The sequence below is a fragment of the Rhamphochromis longiceps genome, linkage group LG22 (genome assembly GCF_057381845.1).
Source record: "Rhamphochromis longiceps isolate RC_006_pf linkage group LG22, R_longiceps_female_GT1.1, whole genome shotgun sequence".
NCBI classification, from domain to species: Eukaryota; Metazoa; Chordata; class Actinopteri; order Cichliformes; family Cichlidae; genus Rhamphochromis; species Rhamphochromis longiceps.
The window spans coordinates 13621647-13637241 of NC_140577.1; the positions used below are offsets into that span (position 1 = coordinate 13621647).

A 15595-nucleotide genomic window follows, 5' to 3' on the forward strand; every position below is an offset into this window, starting at 1 on the left:
TCTCTTAATTGCAGTCTGGTGCTGCGTTGTGATTGGTTGATTGGTTAAATCATTTGAACGCCATAAACCTGGTGCACTGCAAGGATGCCACGATTCCTGTTCGTTTTCATTCTATTCAACATCATTACGGATGTATGTTGAAACTATCTTTTAAAGTGTATAATAATGATAGTAATTAATAATAAAACACCTTCTGTAAATAGGCGGAGAAACCAACATTTGAGAAAAAGGTGTTCACAATCTCGCGATAGCGGACGGTCTCGTGTCACGTGACTTTGGCACGTTTCGCTCTGCTGCTTCGTTTCGCCCAGTGGATGCTTTGAACGGTAAAAAGGCGTTTTTAAATTGTTTATGAACCTCTGCTTGCTCATTAAATGCATGTTTAAAGTGAAAAAGCGCAGCGTCACAGTAGGCGGAAGGCTACAAAATAAAAATATAGTGCGGGTTGAATATACCAGCGGAGTCATGTCGCTTTTAGTTGCAGCTCAGCATCCCTCACCTCCATCCTTCTGTTAAATAGTTAGCTCAGGCCTAACGTGAGCTGCTTTTATTTATACTAGCCGATTTGAATTATGTATGATCCCCCTCCTCCCTGAAACATCCTGTTAACTCGGGGGGGGTCTTGTTTGTTTTCTTTTTTATTATTATTATTATTTATTGCAGTTTCTTCTAACTGGTTGAGGTTTGCAGTTCTGAGTCACATGTCTCTCATGTTGCAGCTTTACGCGGCTGGGTGCTGTGTGAAAGCATGGAAATGATGAAGATCGAGCAGGTGGTTGTCGGAAACGACATGAGGTCCACCTCTGCGGAGATGAAGCCTGAGCCACTGGTCGCCCCCTGTAAGATGACATTTTACATTAATGTGACTCCTCTTTCTAACCGCCACAGACACAGCAACATTATCAGCTTACATGTTTTGATGATAAGTCCACCCTTACTGAACAACTCTTCTCACTGTGACGCAGACCAGCATGAGAGTCTGCAGTGCTTCCAGTGCTTTATCACCTTCTGTAACTCCAAAGCTAAAGAGAGACACATGAGGAAGAGTCATCGGGACCAGTACAAGCAGCAACTGCAGCAGGTGGGAAAAACAGGCTAAATACGCCCAGCAGTTCATGCATGATGTGTAATGTTTTACTCTCCAGGATTATTTATTAATCTTTGAATTTGTTACGTATTAATAAAAATAATCATTTTGGTATGGAAAACAAGAAGCAGCAAGTCTGAACATAGACTGTAGATAAATGATGGAAAATGTGTTCAGGTACGAAAAGTGAAGCCTTGATCATACTGCATCCACGAGTCCACTGAGGTCCGACAGAAGTGTATTTCATCATCACACGGGGAGCATGACAATCCATGTCAATATCAGCATGCCTCCCTGTTTTTGTGATCATGTGATCGTTGAGAGATTTACCTTACAATGCAAAAACTACTGCACGTCTGCAATGAATTATAATTAAGGCTTGAAGCTAAAGCAAAAGTGCCTCAAACCTGCACTCTTTTCAGTGGCCAGCAGGGGGAGATTCTTCTGATTACAGAAAGATTATATAGAGGTCCAATAGAGAAAGCAGCTGTACTTCTCACACGATTTGTGGCTTTAGTAACTGCATTTCTCCTGAGTTTAAGTTCTCAATAGCTAGTTTACAAGATAATGTTCACGCTGTAAACTATGGTTCTTCTAAGAGTTAGAAATTAAATGCAAACAGGGTAGGCTTCAGGTCAACTCTTCTGTACCCTATGAATGTGTAGTGTCACTTGGCTTCACAACAAGGCTACATACCACCCTCTGCTCAAAGTCATATGCAAGAGGATTACATCTTTTATATACAGTCTATGTATTTAAAAAGCTGGAACTGTGAAATTGTGACAATATATGTTTGAATGATGAAGAACAACCCACACTGTTTTCTTGATGATTGCCCAGTAATCCAGAAAGTTGATTCTGTTCATCATCACAGTGACTTCTTCAGGCTCAGCTGACTGCAGGTTTTCCCAACTTTATAAACAGTTTGGTTGCATAACGACTGAAAGTAGCACCACTGACTAATAATGAACCATGAGCTCAGTTTCATGATCGTTAATATGCAAATGAGGGACATTTGAAAGTCAATGTGTGCCATGAACCAGCCCATACAGACAAACAAACGAAGTAATATAGTGAAAGTGTTTATGTGCCGAGAGGATCGCTGTTGAGGAAACCGAACAACCCTCTGGCTAAGTCAGGGGTGTCAAACTCAAATACACAGTGGGCCAAAATTCAAAACTGGAACAAAGTCGCGGGCTAACATTAATATTTATTGAAAAAAAAACTTCCTCCAGATATAAGAATGAATCTTTTCTTATGGACTCAAATAAGTTTTGCTGGAAAACTGAATATGGAACAAGCACAGCTTAATACTAAACAATATATATATTAGCTGTATAATACCAGTAGGCCAGCTCTAATAGTAATTCGGCATGGCTTCACGGGCCAAATGTAATTAGGCTGCGGGCCAAATTTGGCCCGCGGGCCAGAGTTTGACACCTATGGGCTAAGTGGATGGCACAGCACAGCAGACCTACGAGAGAGTCCAGACCAAGAATATGCAGCATGTTTACAACTACAGGCCGGTGGCCACTTTTCCACTGATGAAGATGTATACGTGTGGTTTGAGCAAGGAGTGCAATTATGTTAGAAGAGAACAGCCATCTCTGAACCAAAGAGGGGGCCTTACAGTACATCTTTCATCATATTACAGTGCTGTGATTAGCACTCGTGGTCAACAGTGGTCATAGAAATTTCAGTATTAGCAGTCTTGAAACTGGTGTTAGTCAGTGGTCCAAGTTTCAATCATTGTGCAACTGTGATGAGGTGAAACATTACATCAAGTTGTACAAAATCAACTTTCTGGAAATTCACATTGTTGCTGATTAAATTTCTTACTGTGAATATTTACAGAATGAATACAAACAAACAAACATATATTTCTTCTGATTTTTCAGAGTAACACTGTCTTCACATGCTACAAATGTGAAAAGTTCTTCTCCTCTTCCGAGGAGCTCAGCAAGCATCAGGCCACCCACAGCACAGAGGAGAAGGCCTTTGTCTGCTCTTACTGCCAGAAAAGCTTCTTTACCTTCACCGAGGTGAGGACATGGCAGGCATTTTAAAGCTTCTTTTCTGTGCTGGAGGCTTCCAGTGTACCATTTCTTACTGTTTAATATTTTGCAGCTGAACCAACACAGACGTCACGAGTGTAAAGAACGGCGGTGTCCCTGCAGGGACTGTGGTGCTTCCTTCCCCAGCCCGTCACGACTTCGCAGCCATCGCATTGCGGTGCACCCCCAGCCCCCAGAACAAGCCGATGACCTGAACACCTTCCAGTGCTGCAAATGTCATCAGAGTTTCCAGACGGAGGAAGAGCTCCTGCAGCACCAGGAGAAATTTGCCAGGGAAATAAACTGTGACGCTAAGCTGCAAGGCAAAAAACGCGGGCGTAAACCCAAGCATGCAGCTCAAGGAGCGACTGGTGACAGCAAGAGGATAAAACAAGAGGGAGCAGATAACCACGAAGAATACAGTGACCCTCCAACAGACGGCTGCTCCTCCTCCGAGCTCCAGATTCCCTGTCCCGAAGCAGACTGCGATCTCATGTTTCCTTCTGTCTTAGCCCTGCGGGCACACAAGCAAGTCGGGCACAACCCACATGCGTGCATACAGTGTGACGAGAGCTTTGCTCAACGCGAGCAGCTCAGCGCACACAAGGCTACGGCTCACAACTCTAGATACACCTGCCTCACCTGTGCAAAGAGCTTTACAAGAGAAAGCAGCCTAAAGGCTCATGAGAGCACCCACACCGAGCGAGAGGAGGGAGCAGAAAATACATAATATAAAGGGAAGAGACTGCAACTCGTCATTACGTGTTTAGATTAAATGATGGTCAAAATGAAGACTGCACAGACCTGTACAGACCAGGTAGTACTCTACATGATCACCTTGGCCTTTTCTTCTTACTAATCCTTCCAGTGTAAGCTATCCTGGAAAGCCATACCAGGGTTTGCACTGTGAGGAAGCAGGATGGTTTGGAGGCAGAAGGCAGAGACATACCAGACAGTCAACTGGGAAACTTTAGTTCGTGTCCACTCACTTTAATCTCATCACAGCTTTGTTAGGTTTACCCCGCAGCTACTACTGCTTTAGCGTGAGTAAAACTGCACTTTTATAATGTTAAAGACGTGCTAGAAATCTCGTTTTTCTGTGTTTTTAGTGGGTTGACTTGATCTAAAACTAAAGGTGGCGACACCAGCACATGTGCACTTACTCACACGGCCACCAGAGGTCAGTTATCTTGAACTGTAACTATATAATTCACTTATTTTATCATTTTCTGATGGAGGATTGTGTCTGTTGTTTTATGTTCTACAGACTATCCTTAAGAGCTTGAAAAGAAGGTAGCTGGACTTCTTTAATTTTGTCCATAATTCTGTCCATATTACCTCCACATTACCTGTAACGTATTTTATTCACTGTAGACCAACAAGTTATTTCTTACAAGTGCAGTGAATGTTTTGTATTTAGCTGAAGTCAGACACTGTAAGTCCCAAACATGATACAATCTTAAATACTACAGTACAGCAGTATATAGGGTTCTCTGTCAAGAGACAGTCAGCCTCAAGGTTTCATTTCTTTTCTTTTTTTTCTTTGTTTTTCAGAAGTTGTTGCATTAAACCGTACTCAAATTCCTGTGCTGTCTTTGTCCTTTTTATATTATTATATTTACTTAAATATTTATGATGTGGAAAACACTTCAGTTTGAATAAGTCTGAAAGTAAGTAATTTATGAAGAATCATTTTAATTGTTTTGAGGTGTTTTGGATCAAATTCTTATCTCTTTAAATCTCTACATCTAGTTGAACTCTCACCTTTTATACAGACTAGAATAGACTTTATTTATTATTTTTTTATTAAGTGTACTACTAATAATGTGTGGATACTATCCCCCAAATACTTGATTGTACTTTAGAACAACTACTTGACCTAATGTGTGATCAGAATGTCCCTCTGGTCCATGTTTAGATGATGGCATCACACAGCAGCAATGCCCAGTTGGCACTAAGGGCCTCAAGGTGTGGTCTTCTGTTGCTGTAGCCAATTTGCTACGACATTTCATGTGTTGTGCATTCAGAAGTGCTCTTCTGCATTCTTTGGTTGTAATTGGTGGTTATTTGAGTTACTATTGCCTTCCTATTAGCTTATCCTTCATCAGTTCCACAAAATGGACATGATTGTTTGGGAAAATGCTAGCAGATCAGCAGTTTCTGAAATACTGAAATAAAGCAGCCAGCCTGACACCAACAACCATTCCACATTCAAAATCACTTTCTTCCTCTTTGTGATTCTCGCTTTGAACTTCAGCAGGTCGTCAGATATTTGTGTGGAAGAGCAGTTGAAGTGGGAAAGGTATATGACTAAGTGGCTGTGTTTGGATAATTTTACACCACTACATTATTCAGTTAACTATATTCTGCAGTGTCTCAGATTTCAGTACTCACTACGTGGTTCCCCAGTTACAACAGTGATAGGGGCAATTCTGCTAGATCAGTGTTGTTAGGTTTTATATCATTTTACTGATGATATTTACTTAATGATGATACTTTTGAGTGCCAGACTGACTTATACTGACTTCCTTTTCATGTAAGGTATGAATATTTTACTGAGTAAATGGCCAGAGTACTGCATGAACTCTGCAGCTTTAAAATCAAAGTGAATAGATATCTGTACTTATTTGACATTTTAGAGAACTGAAACAACAACTTTGCTGTTTTAAATTATCTTAAAAGCTGACAAATACTCTCCCTTACTTGCATGCGTACACACACACACACACATACAGAGTTATTTAGGACAGAAAACACAACTTTAACTTATTAAGGTTAATATTTGGCTATTTGTGTTTCCCAGAAGAAAGAAACCAATCTCTAATAGTTGTCAATACATGACAGACCAGAGGACTATGACGACTGCTGGAAACATACCTTCTAAATTTTAACTTGATGTTTTATTGGTTCTAAATAGTTTTGATTTAATAACAAAATTAGAAATGAAATACTTAAGACGTATTTTAGATGCTTTAAGAAAAAAAGAAAACACTAGAGATCCAGAGTGTGCAAAGTAAGAAATTTTAGGTATTATAGAAATAATATTGCTAAGATTTACAAAACAAAAAAACAGAGTGATTTTGGTATGAAAGAACATTTTTCTTTAACCAAATCTGATACGTGTAACTGCTTGAATAAAGTTCATCGAGTTGTACCACTGTGGGCGGGGTTTACCGGTGGTAAGAAGCGGACAGTACCACTGTTTTTATATTTATTACATCCTTTGTTTAAACTTATATTTCAAGAGTGACCTGGCCAGAGAGCACCAAACACAGTAGTTGATATTATTAAATGTATAACTGATCTTAGAGTGGATCTAAGAGGAGTGCCACTGACCTTGAGGAGATTATTTATTTATTTATTGGCAATGACTTTTGTGAGTTAATTTACTTCATGCTAACCAGCTCTAACAATTTTATCTCTTTCTACCTAGTCCACAGTTCTTATACTACTACTATTGTTGTTGAACTCATTTAATTACAATCTTCTTCCTCCTCTTCTCTCAGCTGCTCCCTCTAGGTGTCGCCACAGAGGATCATCTGCTTTCATTTAATCCTATCTTTAGTATCATCCCCTGTCACATGAACCCTCTGCATGTATATCCACTATCCCTCCTCTGCACATTGTCAAACCATCTCTCTCTTCCTCTCTAACTGTCCAAACCCCTCAACCTGATCTGTCCGTCTGACGTGCTCATTTTTAATCCTGACCTTCATCTTGGCCTCTCCAAACTGTACATCATAGCAGGTTTCCATATTGTCTGTAAATCATCCCTTTCAAACAATTATTTAGAATATAGACTTTGCAGATCATTGCATTGTGAGTTTATATTTTACACTATATTCAAACTTATTGCTTGAAGAAACACATGTTTTTTTTTTACAATTATTCAATTTAAATTTGCACATTTATAGCATAAAGTAAGTGACAGTTATATGGCTACAGGAAGCTTAGGAGTGCCACTCCTGCTTGGTGTTGGGGTTAAAGCTACATAAGGAAAGGTTACATAAGCACACTTTAAAGAAAAACTAAACATTAAGCACACCACCAAAAAACACATGCATGCAATAAGCAATATAAAAGAGGTTAGCTGGACCATAAAGTGTCTATTGACTTCCAGTCTGCAGTTATTGAACAACCAAAGTATAATAAAAAAAAAAAAAACATAAGATGAAAAGAATGTGGATATACTGATACTGCTGTTGTGAGAGTGTGTGTAAGTGTTTACTTTGCATCAGTAACATCTCATAGTTTCCAGTTTACTGGAGTGGGAGTACCGTGGCACCTCTGCGGGGCGGAAAGTTCGTTTTCCCATGATGCACTAGTGCCTCTTTCTATCTCGCGCCTTTGCGTCGCAGCAGTCATCTTGCCACTCATCGCTGCAGCCACTCTCTGCTGGCGCGCCGTCCGTGTTGTTGTGTAGTAAATAATGGCGGCATCGGGAGGCGGATTATCTTCTCCCGCTGCTGTCGCGGGCTTGAGTAGCCAGACACCGGCCCGGGCTCGTTTTCCGGGCCGGCCGTGCACGCTTCGCAGCAGGCAGCGTTCGGAGAAACGTACCAGACGCGGAAGGTTGGGCTCGGAGGAGACGGAGCTGCCTACCGGAGGGCCGAGGCCCGTCAACATCGGCCTCGCGTTAAGCGAGGATCCGTCCCTCCTGCGCCTCCTTGGGCTGGAGGAGAAGCACAGGCGGCGGAGAGATGCGGGTTTCGAGTCCAGCAACAGCGAGGAGGTAAATAAGCTAAACATAGCGTGTCGGCTCTACGGGAAACAGTCGCCTTAAAAGACGAATAAAGGCAGTTATTCAAAAAGAGCTGCATTCAAAGGCTCTCTTTCCTTAGTAAGCGTATTTTAGCTGACGTACCGCTAGTTAGCGACAGTGTAGCTAGCAACAGAAGCTAGCCGCCTGCCTGTAGGGTAAGCTTCATTTAGTTTTAGCCAACAGTGATCCCACACTGTAAATGTAGCTGGCCGCTTGTGTTTGCAGTGTTTTAGTGAGGATTATAGATGTGTATTGTTAGTGTGATGACTTCTGTACATATTTGAAGTTCGTTGTTTGTTTTAAAATGATCATATCAAAGCTGTACGCTCGTTTACATATATAGAGATCAAGCCTGTGTCCCGCTGAGTTTGTTGGCATGAAAGAAAAACGATAATTAGATGGAAACTTCCGCAGAGGTGAGGGGGAGTTTTTGTTGTTGTTGTGGAAGCCTGTAGATGTCTTTGTTTTTTTTTTCCCTCCCTCGACACGGTTTGTGAGTTGAAGTTCCCACCCTGTGCCGCTAATCTTGTCGTAGTTAACAGCCGCCGCCACCGCTCCTGACTTTGGGGACGGTACTCTCCACGTCAGAGAGGTCAGCTGACCCGTTCGCTGTTTTGAACGTAAGACTAACGTGAGATGCTACAGGAAGAGAAATAAACGGAAACTCGGCAGTATAATTATATATTATACATAGGGAACCAGGCTTAAACAAAAAGAAAGCCCAGTACTAAATGTGAGCAGTCTTTGTTTACAAAACGCTCATTACGACCACCCTCAGCCTTCTTTCCATGTTCGTATGTAAGTTAATGATTAAACCGCCAGAAGTAGGTTTTCTCTACATGTTGCACCAGAGGATTTGCAAGAAAAATCACATTGCTTCGACAAAAGATGCTTTCTTTGTTTACTTGCATTTGACATTTCACGTGACATTAAGAATTAACTTTAATAAAATGGTCTGTGAAGGTTCTCAGATGAGAGGTGAAACGTCTTCAAGCAACGTAAAGAAGTCCAGATGCTTTTCTTTCCAAGCTCCTTAGCCTTTAATAAAATGCATTCTTAAAGAAATTTTGATCGAAGATTGGATACATTTGTTTCTGATCATCTGTTTCACGTACTTCAGAGGTGCATGGACAGAATTGTAAAAATAATTTTCCTCACATACAAAATCTAGAATAATCAGATCCCTTCATATTTATGACCTCATGGTAAAAGTGCTTACTTGTGTTTCATAGTTTTTAAAACTAGAAAGGGAGGCAGAGCATTAAGGTATCAGGCCCTTCTGCACCTCTCGCTACTTTCAAGATTTAAAACTTTGCTTTTGCATAAAGCATACAGTCATGACTGGCAAAAGTGACCCTGAAACGTCCATTAGGTATGCGGCACTAGGCTTATGCTGTGGGGGGTTTTCCACGATGACTGAGGGTTTCCTCTTCACTCAGCTCTTTTCACTCTGTGTATTTATACACCACTACTGCATTTAATCATTAGTAATTATTAAACTTGGCCCTCTCTTTCCCATAGCTTGTCCTTTGTCATGTCTCTCTCTGCTCTCTTCTCTTACCCATCACCCACAGCTGTCTCAGTGGATTACTGCCCCTCAGTTAGTCTGGATCTGTTGGAGGATCTTGTTAAAAGGGAGTTTTTCCTTCCCATTGTCTCCGAGTGCTTGCTCATAAGGCATCATCTGATTTTTTGGGGTTTCTTTATAACATTTTAGGGTCTTTAGCTTACAGTGTAAAGCCCTTTGGGATGATTGTTGTTGTGATTCAATTAAATGGTAAGGATGAAGTCTTGGTAGCATTTTCATTGTACTTTTTCAGATCCATCCAGCTGATGGGTAATGTGAAGACTTTTACTCTACATAATGTGTTTATACTTCCACTGTTCTTATTAGTGGCCTCTTTTTAGCCCCTGTCAGGCTGGATTGTGATAATAATATAATCTCATATATCAGATCTAATCACAGGAGCTTTAATGTCTGCAATCAGTCAGACTTCACTGATGCAATCCCTTTAGGCTGGACTGTAACAGGGTCACATGGCTCATAATAAAGCTTGTGGGTGCTGGTGCTCAACTGGAGTATCTCTAACACTCATGTATACTGCAGTTATAGAATAGATATCGTTAGGGGAGTTTCAGTGGTGATAAATCTGTAGACTCTTATTCTGAGTGTAAAGATGGATATGAGTAACTGCTTGTTTGAGGTTTCTTTCACTTTAATGCAACCTTTGCATCAGCGGTAGAAATGTGCATTAACTCCAAACTCTACTTAAGATGCTGTTGCGAAGAGAGTTTGCCTTTATGTTTTTAATAAGTGAATATAAATTTTTTTTTTTCAGGGAAGAATAGGGTTCAAATTGCCCAGAACCTATTCCATTATTGAGATGATATTGCAGCATATCTAGCTACAGATTAGAATGTGTAAAGGGAGTGAATGGGCCCAAGTCATTATTTATGGTTGACTAACAGATTGACAGACTTTTCATTTGGCACATCCAATCTACAGCGCTCTGATGCAACGGAGGAGTAAGAGTAGCGAGCAGTGCTGGTCTTAGATTGTACTTTCAACAGAATACCTGAGCTTTAAATGGTGGAAACAGAAAGTGGTGAGAAGGTGATGCAGTCTTTTTCATCTCTGTCTCTGGATGTTGTGGACTGTGTGCAATTTAAGTTCTGAAACTTCAGTTGGGCTTAAACAGATAACACCCAGTCACATTCAGAGAAACCCAAGTGCCTGCTGAAACCTGCTGTTCACTGTTTGAAACTGAATACTGAAAGCTCTTTGAATGGTCTCATTTAATTATTTTCATATTATTATAGCCAAAGGCATTCTGTGATTGGTTTAATGTGTGTGGTTGTTGGCAGGATTAAAACAAATTGAAAGGTTATGAACAGAATATTATTATAGTTTTTTTTTTTAAATTGTAGTATTGGAGAAATGGGAAATTTTTGCATCATATCTTAGAGGGAAGAAAAAGAATGCAATAAGAAATAAATGTCTGAAATTGTCTTGCTGCTAAAACATTAGAATCCAAGTATCTAGGGACTGATGCATAGCCTTTGCAGAGGTATGCAGTCTCAGGCACCTGTTGTTGTCTTTAGAAGTTCAAAGTCAAACTGAAACTCGAGTGTATTTATAAAGCACATTTAAAAACGGCTGACATTGACTAAAGTGCTGTACAAAGGCTAGAATGGTTAAAAAACATAAGAAATAAGTCAAATACATGTTAGTAGGTAAACACATACAGTCGTGGCACACAAGATATCAGTGAGCGAATCAAACAGACTCAAATGCCAATAAATAAAAACAAGGTGCAAACACAGAGAGTGCACCTGTCCTCAAAGTTTAAATCCAGAGTGGGGAACAGTGAGAAGCACTTGATAAGCTGATGTAAATCAGATCTATTTTCAAAAAAAATTCAAAATTAGGGGTTGTGTTATCCCTGTATTTTACACCACATTTTTTAAAATGAAAAGTTCTCAGGAAGCTCTTTTTTGTAACTGTAAATATTACATTACAGGTTCTTAAGCTAATCTGTGGCCACTACAGATTACGTAGAGGTGTTGTGGGATTTCCACGTGAAGCGATTTGTTGTGACAGGTAAGTGACAGCTCTGACTGTCACTTTGGTAGTTTAGCTTAGCTTGCATAGCTTGCTATGGAAGCAGAGTGAGGTTGAGCACCCAGAATAAAATAAAATGCAACAAGATGCTTCTGCAGCAGTCTTTCCTGCTCCAAGTAAGATTCCACTTTAAGTCTGTTTATGCCATATTTAACTGTTTTATACACAGTGGCTGCTGTTTTTGGAGCCAGCACAGTCACTGTGGGAAAATAAAAATCAGTTTCTCTCTTCATTTTTTCATTTCTTATTTATTATATATTGTTGGATATATTTTAACATATTATCATAAAAAATGAGAAATTGTAGGTAGCAAGTATGCATGCAATTTTTCAGTGCTGTCTGCCAAGGTCACAGAGATCAAGAAATTCTAACATGACTTCTTGTCCAAATGCTTTTTTTTTTTTATACAACTCAAAAATTGTACTTTATCTGCTTTATTCCAGGAGGATGAGTTCACTGGATTTGGGATGACAACAGTTCGTCCACAAAAGGCTTCTGCTGCTGTTTCTCATTCTTCACTCAGCCAAAAAAAGTCTCCTCATGTTTTGGATCAATCACAAGAAGCAAAGCCTCTTATTGGAAAAATTATACCCAAGACCTCAAAGCCAGGTCTGATTGGAAAAATTGTACCAAGAGTTCCTAAAGAAGACTTGGATGGTAAAGAGAGCGAAGAAAAAGAGAAGGAAATACCAAAGCATGTAATCAAACTACAGGGAAAGCAGGTAGCTCTCACTGCAAAAGCCAAACATGCAGACAAGCAGGCCTCAGGTACACAGAGTGGTACAAAATCACCTGATATTTTCAGAAAAGCAGGAGAAACGGCACATTCAGGCGTGTTAAATCAAGCAGCTGCTACCTCAGCTGGTGGCACCAAGCAAGGCAAGTCAGCAAATGCTGTGACGGCAGCAGTTAAAGGCACAGAAAGAGCTCGAAGGAGGATCAAAGAAGAAGGCGAGGTGTCAGAGGACTCGGATAGGGACCAGTCCCTGACGCGGAGGTCTGTGAAACGCGTCAAGGGTTTTGAAATTGGGCAGCCTCGACGCACATCTCATCTGATGCCTTTGCCGTTTGCATCTTTTCAGAAACGACAAAAGAAGAGGTTTGCTAAAGGTATGGGTGCCTCTCCTGAGGCTGGAGCTGAGGCTGGCGCCCAGAGCGGGGTCGAGGCGGCGATGCCCCTTGAGTGTGAGGCTGCAGATGTTGTTGAAAAAAGAGCACACAGAAGACATCAGCGCAAATCTGTGTTTGGCTACAGGAGGAAGACAAAAAGTCTTCCACTCATTAAGGGGCCAAAACTCGGTCGTCCTCGTACTAGGCGTGTTTTTTATACCTACGAGCCAGAACCCATTCCAGCCACAGACACACAGGATGGCAACGAGCTGCTGATCCAAGATCAGAATGTTACTCCATCGGAGAATAAGGCAAAGCCATTTTCAGAGGAACTAGGCCAGAGCTCCAGTAACTCCTGCACTCCATTAACGAGTGGACGGTCTTCCCGAGTGATTAAAGCTCCAAAGAGATTCTTGGATGAGGAAATGATTCCTTTTCCGAAGGGCCCTCTGTCAACATGGCTGAAAAGTCAACAGAAAGAGGATGGAAAACCAAGTGCATCCATTCTCGAGGCAGGTTATGAAGGCAAATCGCTACAGTCGGACAGTGACTCTAGATCTCTTTTTGACAGCCCGTCAGGCATGTCAAGAATCTCAAAGCCCGGCCCAGGCACGAGCCACCTGGAGTTCTACAAGAACCTCAAGAAACTGACGTTAAAACTGGCAGAGAAAAAGAAAGGACCATCTGACATTCATGGAGATTATGCACAAGATGGTGACAGTTTGACCTCTCATGTCAGGAAAAGACGGAGGTCCAAACTCATGATGGAGGAGTTGGACTCACCTGGTGTTGTGAGGAAGCTAGCTGTGGTGGTCAACACTGATGTGGAAACGCCCTCGCAAGTGCCGTCAGAAGATGGAGATAAAGGAAACAAGAGTAAGGATAAGTTGTATAATTTATGAAAAACTTGTGGTGTATAATATTTAAAACGTTAGTGTTTATTTATCAGTGCAATTTGGATTATATTCCATAAAGATAAAAATAAATGTGATTGTTCCACTGTATAGTTGTATTCTTCAGTGAAGAGGTGTTTGCTTGTAAATCCTCTAATTGGAGTCAACTTTTTATCCTGTTTCAAATGGGGTTTGGCGCAGTCGAAGCACCAAAAGTAACAGCGGACAGTTGCGAGGGGCCAGAAGTCAGTGGGCCCAGCCATCGACTAGGTCTCAGTGGAGCCAATAAGCGGATGCTCCACCTGCTGAAAAAAGCCAAAGTCCAGCTCATCAAGATTGATCAACAGAAGCAGCTGAAGTTGTCACAGGTAAGAAATTCTCTCTGTTTCTTTTAATGAGCCCCTCGTATGGTCTTTTTATGTTGCCCCTCATTTCATGTCTATGCTGCCTGCAGTTACTGTGATTCAACTGTTCAGGGTAACTGAGTCCTCCTATTCTATATATTGGTGAGAGAATAACCATCATCTCCTCAGTATAAAGAAGAATAATCATAGCATCAATATAAAGACTCAAGAATGTCAGAAGTCCTGAAGAGAGAGTGGACGCAGGGAAAATACAGAGAATTAGAAAAAACTTGAGGTGTGAATATGTTTGGGGGAAAGTACCAGCATTTTATTTGTTTCTGTTGTGGCATGTAAAACACCAGGATACGGCCACAAGATAATTAACATATAAAGATAAGCGCTAGCAACAACATCGACAAGTTACACTTAGGTTGTGCAGCAGAGGTCTAAATCAGTCGTCTGATGCCTGTTGGAGCACATTTTTCCTCTGGTTTTGCTTTTGCTTTGTTTTTTGTTTTAATGGTGACAGCAAAGAGGTTGTAGATGCACTACCCCCACCTTGTATCAGAGTTTTGCTTTATATCCTACCAGGAGAAGGTAAAAAAACAATACCTATACAGGATTTTCCCAGAAGCTGACAGCAGGCGTTGTGCATGTTTGCGTGATTGTGCCAAACAGTCTCGCTTAACAGAATTCCATGTATTTTACTGATTTAGCTTTATGAATGAATTAAATTTGACTTAAAATAGTTCTGCTGTTTGTTTCATTTTGTTTGTTTGCTTGCTTTGCAAGTCCAAAACCTCTTTGGTAGGTGCTAATTTATTTGTATACAGTGACAAACGTGATATATACAAAACATATATAACTTAACCATCTTTTATTACTGACATGTTTGGTTTTTCAAGGCTGTAATTCTCTGATTATTTGTTTGTTATCTAGTCAAATTGAATATATTATTTGCATTGTTCAGATAAAGCACATTAAACAGATGTCAGTTGTAGAAAAACCTCTGGAAAATTTTAATGGGCACTTTTTACATTGTTTCTGTATTTATTGTATTATGAAAACAATTCCCTGAAACAATCAACGTGAAAAATGAGAAGTAAAAACTCAAGAAGTGTTCTCACCTAATTTTACATGTTTGCAGCACAGTTCGGGACCTGTTCAGTAGACCGTCCTGATTACTGACCAATAGCAATAAAACTGATATGACATCTGCCAGAAGCTTAGGGCTTTTCAGTTGTGATGCTTGTGATTTAGCCATTTATTTGAGAAGCTAATGACGTAGTATCTTTTAAATGAGACCTTGATTTTCCTGTTTGTTTGAACAGTTGGGCTCTAGAGAAACACGAATGCCAGTGAGTGGAAGGAGGAGGAGGAGGAGAGTTGGCCTGCCTCCCAAAGATGTTGCTCGTCAGGTAATAAATGTGCATTTCTTTCTTCTTCTTTTCTGTTAATTGCCAATACTGGTATCATTTTTCATTAACTAAATATTACCTGAGTTCACTGAATTTGTATGTCTCTGTATGCAGGAGCAGCCTCTTGGTGGTCCGAGGATCAAACACGTGTGCCGGGCAGCAGCTGTGGCTTTGGGGCAGCCTCGTGCCATGGTGCCAGATGACATTCCCAGACTCAGCGCTCTGCCACTTCACGAGAGAGAGGGCATCACCTTTTCTCCCGCAGCTGAAGGTACAGTCCACCTCCATGTGTAGTTTTTAAGAAT

At 40.8% G+C, this 15595-nt stretch overlaps 2 protein-coding genes across 3 annotated transcripts in view; both read left to right on the forward strand.

Annotated features, from left to right (window-relative positions):
* Positions 1–275: 275 nt before the first annotated feature.
* On the forward strand, positions 276–4744 carry LOC146643682 (uncharacterized). The gene is made up of 5 exons (XM_085396000.1): positions 276–326; positions 720–839; positions 966–1081; positions 2986–3129; positions 3215–4744. Exons 2-5 carry the CDS (start codon positions 749–751, stop codon positions 3869–3871), a joined length of 1008 nt encoding a protein of 335 aa, XP_085252126.1. The 5' UTR covers positions 276–326; positions 720–748; the 3' UTR covers positions 3872–4744.
* Positions 4745–7487: 2743 nt separating this feature from the next.
* The window catches only part of kmt2ba (lysine (K)-specific methyltransferase 2Ba), a 34293-nt gene continuing 26185 nt past the window's right edge, over positions 7488–15595 (forward strand). For both annotated transcript variants that reach the window (XM_085397081.1, XM_085397083.1), the window contains exons 1-5: positions 7488–7873; positions 11969–13511; positions 13730–13896; positions 15204–15290; positions 15405–15561. In XM_085397081.1, the coding sequence (XP_085253207.1) occupies positions 7571–7873; positions 11969–13511; positions 13730–13896; positions 15204–15290; positions 15405–15561 (2257 nt within the window). In that variant the 5' untranslated portion in view covers positions 7488–7570. The remainder of the gene's footprint in view (positions 7874–11968; positions 13512–13729; positions 13897–15203; positions 15291–15404; positions 15562–15595) is intronic.